General features: G+C 63.0%; 1 protein-coding gene across 1 annotated transcript; it reads left to right on the forward strand.

The window, feature by feature from the left end:
* Window positions 1-661: 661 nt before the first annotated feature.
* SLC25A47 (solute carrier family 25 member 47) lies at window positions 662-6,460 on the forward strand. The gene is made up of 6 exons (XM_027957400.2): window positions 662-775; window positions 2,990-3,033; window positions 3,331-3,402; window positions 4,052-4,234; window positions 5,031-5,361; window positions 5,611-6,460. The coding sequence occupies exons 1-6, from the start codon at window positions 748-750 to the stop codon at window positions 5,889-5,891; spliced, it is 939 nt and encodes a 312-aa protein (XP_027813201.1). The 5' UTR covers window positions 662-747; the 3' UTR covers window positions 5,892-6,460.
* The last annotated feature ends 3,274 nt before the right edge of the window (window positions 6,461-9,734 follow it).

A 9,734-nucleotide genomic window follows, 5' to 3' on the forward strand; every position in this document is an offset into this window, starting at 1 on the left:
AGAGTTGGATCTGGCTGTATTCCTGGGCACATGGAGGTGGATGTGGAAGCAGCAAAGGGATTTGGGCCCAGGGTGGTACGAAGGACGTGGAGGAGACCTTAGCCTGTGGCTAGGCTGCTCACAGGAGGGCCCTGGCCAGCCTCCCTGAGGCTTTGTCATTGGTGGCCCGTCATCCTCCACTCCCTCCCTGCTACCTGGAGCTCCCTGGGGATGGGACTGGGCTGCCTGAGCGCAGCCTCAACTCAGAGAGTGTTTATTGAATGAATAAGTGAGGGAGCATTGATGGTTACCAGGGCAGGAGCAACTCCAGGGGAGTCAGGGAGGCCCAGGGATGGATAAGGGCTGAGCTTGAGTTTTAGAGGTGGGGGCCATCAGAGCCTCCACAGGGGGTGGTCTGAAACCCAGGCCTGCAGGTGGTGGGAGTAGTGATCATACTTTCTGAATCTGATGTCACCCATGGCCTTTCACTTACTTCCCGACACCTGGATCCTGAGGGCACTGGGACAAGGGTCCTTTGGGGTAGGTGGGAGGGAGTCCAGGTGGGCATTGACCCGCCTGCGGCCTGGTGTGGCCTTTGCCTCTGGGGCCGCTGGTCAGCAAGCTCTGCTTCCTGTCCCTGCCCCCACCGCAGGTATTTAAGGTCTGCGAGGAGCCAGCGGGCAGCTTCGGAAGCCGCCCTGGTGGTGGCACCAGACCGACCTCTCACGCAGCCTGACCCCTGCGCCTTCCCCGCCACCTGCGCTGTCCATGGATTTTGTTGCTGGAGCCATTGGAGGTAAGAGTGGGCACCGTGGGGCCTCAGAGGGGGCCGTTGCCCCCCGGGGGAACTGGGTGGGGTGAGGGAGCTGGAAGGGGGTGCTCCGCCCCGGGCCAGCAGTGAGGTTTGAGGCCTCCATGAAGTGGCCGGTGCCTGGCGGGGGGGCCACGGGTGCTGGGAGGAGAGAGGAGTTTTTCCCGTAGATGACGGGGCAGGTGGCCCAGAGCCCAGGAGGAGCTGGGTGGGGGTGACTCTGCTCCGGCCTGGGGGTCTCGGCCTGGAGGCTGAGGGGCGGGCAGGGGTGGGGGTGCAGAGGGTGGATGGTCTCTCCGCCTGGCCAGGGGGAGGCTGGGAGCCATGCGCATGGAGAAGGATGGGACGAGAGACTCCAGGAGAGGGTGGGCGGTGGGGACCGACGGCAAGGGCAGAGGTGTGGTGGGGGAGGGTCCCGGATGAGCTCCTTGGCTCCCTGGCTGTGTGCACCCGTGGGCCCGTCCCCACCAGCCCATTTTCACCTCTGGAGAGAAGGCTGTTGTGAAAGCCGCATCCAGGAAGGGGATCTGCTCCTCCCAGTGGCTTGCACAGGCTATTTTGGGTGAGGCGCCCTTGACCTCTGTCCTCTTGTGAAACGGCAGGGGCTGCTCATCAATACTTCTAGGAATAGCGTGGGGTGTTCTCTTCAGAAGGGGTGGGCAGTGCTGAAATGGGAATGACCCGGGGCCCAGCCTTACCAGTGGGCTGTCTGACGTTCCCGCGGGGAGCCAGGCCTGAGGTTTCCCTGGTCATCAGCTCCCTAAGGAGCCAGGGCTTGACCTGCCCCGGATCTCACAGCAGGAAGGCCTCCCGAGTCCCACATCTTCGCACCAGGGCCCTGGGAAGGCCTGGGTGGAAAGGGCTCCTGCTCTCTGTGCCTGGCTCTGGGACATGGGGAGGCAGACCTGGGCCTTTTCCTTGAGGAACTCGAGTTCTGGATTGCAGCAAAGCCCTGTGACAGCCATGTGACCAACATGTTTTCTGGCACAGGGGCAGCCCTGAGTATGGGGGTCAGGGAAGGCTCCTTAGAGGAGGTGATGGTGTGGCAGGGTTTTGATGGATGAGTAGGAGTTTGGTGTGGTATACGTAAGGGCTGTGCCTGCGTGCATGCTTAGTCATTCAGTTGTGTCTGACTGTTTGCAACCCCATGGACTGTAGCCCGCCGGGCTCCTCTGTCCATGGGATTTCCCAGGCACGAGTGGCCTGCCATTTTTTCTTCCCCACGGGACCTTTCCAACCCAAGGGTTGAACCCGTGGTTCCTGCCACGTCTCCTGCATGGCAGGCCTGTTCTTTACCACTGAGCCACCTGGGAAGCCCACGTGCAAGGGTCGAGGAAGGTAATTCTCAAGTCAGTGAGTCATTGTTTCGGCTTCACTCTTTCTGTTCCTTCACTTGTTCATTCATTCACTTCATTATTTCACGCGTGCATATTTAGAGTCCTGGGATACATAAGAAATAGGGCACAGCCCCCACACACCTTACTGTTTTCAGGTGGCCTTCACTGAGCCCCCCTCCCAGGATGAAACCCCAGGGACCTGCCCACTCTCTGTCTTCCGTGTGGTAGTGCCAGGGGCTTGGACCTGGAGACCCTGGTGTTAGGAGAGGAGAAAGGGAAAGAAGGTGGCACCTGTCCTCGTGGCAGGAGGCAGAGAGCCCTGGTCCGGGAAGACTCGAGTTCTACTCCGTTTCATGCAAACCTATGCTTCCAGCAATCCCTCTTGGAGGCCTGGTGCCCCAGGCTTTCTCCGCCCCCAGCCTCTGCCTGGGCTGTGCTCCCTGTCACCCCCCGCAGCTGTGAGGTGCACTGGCCTCCTGCTTGCAGACAGACCCTTCACAGACTGAGGCTTGAGCGTGAGCTCAGCCTGGCTAGGAGACAGGGCCCAGCAAATGGACCAATTCTTCCGGAACGTGATGCCGGAGGGGAGGCCGTGGAGCACCCTTGCCTCTCAGAAGGAGGGTCCAGGGGGCCAAGACTCAGAAGGAGAGACCACTGGCAGCCTGGCTGACATCACGTTACCCTTCTGAGCCTCAGTTTGCTCATCTGTAAAATGGGGGTCGTGCTCCCCCTCTGTTGAGATGTGGTGTGGACAAGAAGAGCCCGGTGGGGGTCTCTCTGCAGGAGCATGGTCAGGGGCCCTCCCTCGCTGAGGCGGCTCAGCCTCCTGCTCCCCTCACTGGCCCCCCTGGTTTTCTGACAGGTGTCTGCGGTGTTGCTGTGGGCTACCCCCTGGACACGGTGAAGGTACGGTCATTGCCAGACCCCTGCCTGGGCTTAGGTCCCCATCTATGGCCAGAAGAACTTTCTAGCCTGCTGGTCAGACCCTGTCTCTGCCCTCTGCCTCCCCTGTGTACTCAGGACCATCAGCGCCCCCGTTTCCCTGCTGAGACTCAGGTCGCTCACCTTAAAGGGGGTCACTGTCACTGCTCTGCCCACAGCACGGCTGTGACCATCAGGGATTGGCTCTTGCCCTTCCCCGGGGCCTGCCGACCTCACCCCAGGCCTGGAGCAACCCCTTCCTGAAGCCCACTTCTCCCACAGGTCAGGATCCAGACAGAGGCCAAGTACACGGGCATCTGGGACTGCGTCCGGGACACGTATCACCGAGAGCGGGTAGGCCTGGGGCCAGGGTCATGGGTAGGTGGGTGGACTCCGGGGCTGCCACTCACCAGCCAGCCTGGCAATCCTGAGCTCCTCTCTGAGCCTTCCAAATGGGAATAGCTGTACCAGCCCCCCGGATTCCTCTGAGGATGAGAGCTGGGGTTCTGGCACATAGGAGGCGCTCAGAGTGAGTTCCTGCCTCCAGGAGAGGGTCTGGAGGGGGCATCTGGGGACTTCAAAGCTCAGGGGAGGACCCACCAGGTGGGGCACCCCTCCAAAGAATGCTGGGTAGAGTCATCAGGGGTCCAGCTCAGAGCCCATCTGGAGGAGGGGTCTCAGGGACACTTGCCAAAGTGAACTTGGGAATCGGTGCCGGCCAGAGGGGAGCGAAAGAGAAAGGGCAGTGGTCACGCTGCTAATTCGGCACCACTATCGTCACAACGGCCCCCGGGGGGGCCTGGCCTCCGGGGTGTTACAAGCCCCATTGTACAGCTGAGGAAACTGAGGCCACCATGCTGAGGTCCCATGGCGGGGGGTGGGGGGGTGAGGTGAGAACTGGCTCCTTGGTCCAGGGGCCCCAAGGGCAGCCGTCCCGCCTGCCCCACTGCTGGCCGGGCCTCCGGCCTGACTTGGGCCCTGGGGCCTCTGCCCCTGCGGCCAGGTGCGGGGCTTCTACAGGGGCCTCTCGCTGCCCGTGTGCACTGTGTCCCTGGTCTCGTCCGTGTCCTTCGGCACCTACCGCCACTGCCTCGCGCACATCTGCCGGGTCCGCTACGGCAGCGCCGACGCCAAGCCTGCCAAGACCGACATCACGCTCTCGGGGTTTGCCTCTGGCCTCGTCCGCGTGAGTAGGGGCGGGGAGAGGCGGTCCGGGGGACCCCAGCGGGGAGGAGGTGGATGGAGGTGGGGGGGGGGGGGGGTGGTGGTGGTGGTGGTGGTGCTGTGGCTGAGGATGCAGCTGCCTCGGTAACCAAGGGCAGGCTAGGGGGCCTGAGCTTCTGTCTCTTCATCTGTAAGAGGTGTGCTGAGGTCACACATGTGAAGCCCCCAGCCCGGGGGGCTAACCGGTGGGAGCACCCACGAGATGGCAGCCAATAGTATGAGTAAAACAATCCTATGTTTTTAATATATGTCAGTATTGTCGGTGTTCACATTAAGTGTTGCATTACTCTTAACCTTAGTTAAATAACACATTAATATGTCGATCCCTGGGTCAGGAAGATCCCCTGGAGGAGGAAATGGCAACCCACTCCAGTATTCTTGCCTGGAGAATCCCATGGACAGAGGAGCCTGGCGGGCTACAGTCCGTGGGGTCTCAAAGCGTCAGGGATGACTGAGCAGCGGCAGTCACGAACGGATGGATGGTGTGACTGAACTTGCATGAACTGGAGTCACACTGACCCGACACCTACTGTGTGGCCGGCGCTCTGCTGGCGGGGATGCGCAGCTGAAGGAAGGGCTGGCTCCAGCCGGGTGGGCAGAGCCAGCTTCGCGCCCGCCCCACCGTGGCCCGTGGGCCAGCACGGGGCTTCCGGGGGCTCACGCTCCCTTGGAGAGCACTGTGGGCCATGGAGGCTAAGGGAGCCCCGGGGCAGGGCTCCCAGGCGGCGCTGCCTCCTCACCGTGCCTCCCTCCCCCAGGTGTTCCTGACCTCACCCACCGAGGTGGCTAAGGTCCGCCTGCAGACGCAGACTCAGGCGCAGCAGCGGCGGCGGCCCTCAGCCTCGGGGCCGTCGGTGCCCTCGGCCGTGCCTCCCACCTGCCCCGTGCCCCCCGCAGGTCCACTCCCCGGGCCCAGGTTCCACGGGCCGCTGCACTGCCTGGCCACGATAGCTCGGGAGGAGGGGCTGCGTGGCCTCTACAGGGGCAGCTCGGCCCTGCTTTTCCGGGACGGGCACTCCTTTGCCACCTACTTTCTCTCATACGCCATCCTCTGTGAGTGGCTGACTCCCGCCGGCCAAAGCCGGCCAGGTGAGTGGGGGGCGGTGGCTGGGGCCCTGGACGGTGCAGGTTAGGGTATGCAGGGGGCTGGCCAGCCCAGCCGGCATTGCAGCCTGGAGGGGAGACGGGTTGAGTCCACGCTGGCCCCAGGGCCCCCAGCTGGGATGCTTGTGGCCCCCAAGACGGGTCAGAACAGGCCCTGCCCCAGGTGCCTGCCCCACCCTGCCCAGTCTCCCCGGCGCGGCTTCTAACCGAGGCGCCCGTACGCTCACCCCACAGATGTCTCGGGTGTGCTGGTGGCCGGTGGCTGTGCCGGGGCACTGGCCTGGGCTGTGGCCACCCCCATGGACGTGATCAAGGCTCGCCTGCAGGCGGACGGTCAGGGCCGCCAGCGGTACCGCGGCCTCCTGCACTGCGTGCTGACCAGTGTTCGGGAGGAGGGGCCGCGCGTGCTCTTCAAGGGGCTGCTGCTCAACTGCTGCCGTGCCTTCCCCGTCAATATGGTGGTGTTCGTGGCTTACGAGGCCGTGCTGAGGCTCACGCGGGGCCTGCTCACATAGCTGGTGCCCTGCAACCACCCCGGGGGGGCGGCGCCAACCTGCCAAGAGCTCCCAGGGGCCCCTGCAGGAGCTAGAGGTGGCGGAGGGGAGTGCGAGGGTCTGGACCCAGGGGGCTACTACCCCCCAGCACGGCCAGGGCCTCCCCGCCCGGCGGCGGGCCACGAGGGGAGGTCCGGGGACCCGCCCGGCCGCGGCCCGGTTGACCTGAGGGTCAAAGCCAGAAAGGGGCGGGGATAAGGATGTGTTGGTTTGGGGCCATCTGTGCATTTGGTTGGTGGGGCCATCCCCGGCTTCCCTTCCAGCCTCTCCCTGCCGCCCCGTGTCCTCAAGGCGCCCCTGCGTCCGCCTGACACCCACTCCTGGACCCCACCCCTCCTCAGTCAGCTTTCCCTGCTGTGCGGGCTGCCCTTCAGGCCTGGGACCCAGGCACAGCCGTCGGGCGCCTGCCTGCTTGGTCCCTGCACCAGGCAGCCCCGGGAGCTTTGTGTGAGGTCTGGTCCCCCTTGTTCTGTCTGCAGAGCCAGGACTCAGCGGGCAGCTGTTGCTAATAAAACATTTTTCTCAGGCTGCTCAGGCATGTTGCTCTGTGGTCTGTGGAACTGGTGACTGGTTTTCCCCATTGTCAGCTGGTTGTCAGAGGCCAAGGCCCCTGCCACCTGAGTGGCCGGGGCACCCACCAGGCGGACGGTGCATGGACGTCCAGCCAAGCTCCCCCCGACTCCCCAGGTCTGTGCGAGGAGCCCGCCACAGCATGAAGCCGGTTCTCCTCACCCCTCCACCTTGTCCCAAACCCACCCGCTTTCTGAGTTAAGACTGGGGCCTGCAGGGGAGGCGGTCTGTGTAGCCTCAGCACTGCTGGGTCCTCAGGCAGGTCATCAAGACGGCTCAGAAGGGGAGCCAGGCCTGCCCAAGGCCACACGGCAGGGAGGATGGGGGACCTCACACCCGCACTTGAGATCCCAGCCCTCTCTCGGACACCATGTGGCTTCCAGGGATGGTCCAGCATGAACGGCCAGGTGCCCACTGAAGCAGCCCTCTGGTAAAGCCAGGCGACTCCTGCCTGGACATTCACTCATTTGGACACCAGCCTTGACCGTGACTTTGGACTGAAGGACATCCAGAGTTCTGGCTGAACGGAAAACTCTTTCCTGTTCCCAGAAAATGTGGGTGGACCCTCCTCTGGCCTTTCCTGTCCCAAGACCCAGGCATTTGCTTACACCCTGTGCTCTCTATGGGGGCACCTCTCCCCCCTCTGCCTGGACGACTGCAGGTCCCAGATGGCACTTCCTCCAGGAAGCTCTCCCTGCCTGCTCTAGGCTGCGGGAAGGTCTCGCCTGCTCTGCTCCGCTGGGCCCCCGCTCACCGTCTGGTCACTTATCCATCTCCTGCCCCCACCCCGACCCCACCCGAGACTGCAAGCTGCCTATGGGCATGCTTGGTTTGGATTATACCCAGGTCAGAGCCTGGCACACAGCTGGTGCTCGAGGGTTGTGTGTGATACTGGTGTCATGCAGCTGGTGCTCAGGGTGTGTGTGTGTGTGAGATATTGGTGCCATACAGCTGGTGCTCAGGGTGTGTGAGTGTGTGTGATACTGGTGTTATACAGCTAGTGCTCAGGGGTGTGTGTGTGTGTGTGTGTGTGTGTGTGTGTGTGATACCAGTGTCACGCAGCTGGTGCTCAGGGGGTGTGAGTGTGTGTGATACCGGTGTCATGTAGCTGGTGCTCAGGGTGTGTGTGTGTGTGTGTGTGTGTGTGTGTGTGTGTGTGTGATACCAGTGTCACGCAGCTGGTGCTCAGGGGGTGTGAGTGTGTGTGATACCGGTGTCATGTAGCTGGTGCTCAGGGGGTGTGTGTGTGTGTGTGATATCAGTGTCATACAGCCAGTGCTTGGGTGTGTGTGTGTGTGATATCGGTGTCATACAGCCAGTGCTTGGGTGTGTATGTGTGTGTGAGATACCGGTGTCATGCAGCTGGTGCTCAGGGTGTGTGAGTGTGTGTGATACTGGTGGCATACAGCTGGTGCTCGAGGGTATGTGTGTGTGATACTGGTGGCATACAGCCAGTGCTCAGGGTGTGGTGTGTGTGTGTGGCATACAGCTGGTGCTCGGGGTGTGTGTGTGTGATACCGGTGTCACACAGCCAGTGCTCGGGGTGTGTGTGTGTGCACACAGCTGGTGCTCGGGGTGTGTCTGTGTAGCATACAGCTGGTGCTTGGGGGTGGTGTGTGTGTGGAACGCACGAATGCGTGAGTGAACGAGGCCCTGCAGAGCATTCCTGGGGTTTGCCGGCAAGCTGGTGAAGATGTGGGGCGTCCTGGCCAGGTGCTGGCAGAAGGGGGTCAGCCAACAAAAGGTTTCAATGGCTGTCGAAGCCTGTGTCCTCTTCCTGCCAAGAGTGCTGTGAGCCTGCCCAGGGGCTTTGGCCTTGGAAACGGAGTCACGCCTCCCTCCAGGGAAGGGTGGGGACTGTCAGTCACCGCATGCTGGCCCTGCTGTGCTGGGGAAGGGGCTCTGCCTCGCTCAGGCCACAGCCGTGGAGGCGAGGCCCTCTGGAGCGCGGAGATGAAGGGTGGGAAGAAGGGCCGGCCCAGAGTCGATAGAGCGCTTCCCAGGTGGCAAAGTGATAAAGATCCCACCTGCTGACACAGGAGACGTGGGGATGCGGGGTTGAGCCCAGTTGGGCCCGGCCTAGCTCTCCACCTGAGTGGGCTCTCGCTGCCCCCAGACCCAGCTCCATTGGGCCCACCAGACTGGGCACCCCTGAGGTGCCGTGAGGTCTGAGGGTTGGACACGAACAGTCATGGCAGCTGGGGACCGAATCTCACCTCACCCCTCAGACAGCGCTGGGCCGCACACCTGCCCATCCCGACTCAGGGCTTCTCTTGGCAAGTGTAAGAATGCTCTGTTTTTTAGCAAAACGTGGGGGATGGGAGCGTCTGTGGCCCTTACCAGCAGTGACTTTGGGCATTGACCTCTGACCCAAGGCCCAGCTGACCCAAACACGAGGTGTCTGTTGTTGCTTCTGTTACATCAGGGGGTGGGAATGAGGTCCCTGCCGCGCCCCAGTCACTGGCTGCTGTGGGGCTGCAGCCCTGCCCTCTGAGACCCCAGGACAATGCCCACCCTCCCCGGGGCCTTGGCTGTGGACCCTCCTGAGAGGCGGGCACAGGGGAGCAGAGAGATCACCTTAGCTGCCCAGCCGCACTGCCCCACCCTCTGCTGGGGGCTCACCTCCAGTCCGGAGGGAGTGGAGACTGGATGCGCTCTGGATGCCGGCGCCGCCCGGTGGAGAGCCTCAGAGCCTCCCGCAGGACGGCCCACGGGCAGGCATAGCACGAGGCAGGGCAGGCCCGTCTGACATGGCCTCACGGGGCGGCCTCGGACAAGTCGCCATGCTCTCTACGGGGCCTCAGTCTTCCCACCTGCAGTACGAGGCAGGCAGGCAGCGCAAGCTCACCCTCATCTGGCCAGGCCCTTGCTCTGCGACCCCTGCAAATGGCCTATGGCCACTGTCTACACAGAACCTTTCAGACCACCCCCATGGCCGCCTCCCTCGACCATAAAACGCGGACATCTGTCTGCGTTCTCCACTGGCTGTCGGGAACGTCCAGTGAGTGTGGGAGCCAGCACCACGCAGGGCTGAGGGCTAGGAAGGCGGACGGGCCACGTCCGGCTCATTCCCGGAGCCATACCTCCGTGCCGTGGTGGCTACCAGGGCTGTGATCCCAGCCTGCATGCATGCCAGGGGGACCTCTGCGGGCTCAAGGGCATCCACGGCACGGCCCTGGGCTGGAGTGAGGCTCCTGCTCGCTCCTCAAACCCCAGACAGCACAGCGACACAGG

Source organism: Ovis aries, chromosome 18 (assembly GCF_016772045.2).
Source record: "Ovis aries strain OAR_USU_Benz2616 breed Rambouillet chromosome 18, ARS-UI_Ramb_v3.0, whole genome shotgun sequence".
NCBI classification, from domain to species: domain Eukaryota; kingdom Metazoa; phylum Chordata; class Mammalia; order Artiodactyla; family Bovidae; genus Ovis; species Ovis aries.

What these genes read in the sequence shown, in the direction of transcription:
- SLC25A47 (XM_027957400.2), top strand. Translation starts at nt 748, where the DNA reads ATGGATTTTGTTGCTGGAGCCATTGGAG. An exon ending in ACACGTATCACCGAGAGCGG is followed by an intron (nt 3,403 to 4,051) that starts GTAGGCCTGGGG and finishes CCCTGCGGCCAG; the next exon opens with GTGCGGGGCTTCTACAGGGG. An exon ending in TTGCCTCTGGCCTCGTCCGC is followed by an intron (nt 4,235 to 5,030) that starts GTGAGTAGGGGC and finishes TCCCTCCCCCAG; the next exon opens with GTGTTCCTGACCTCACCCAC.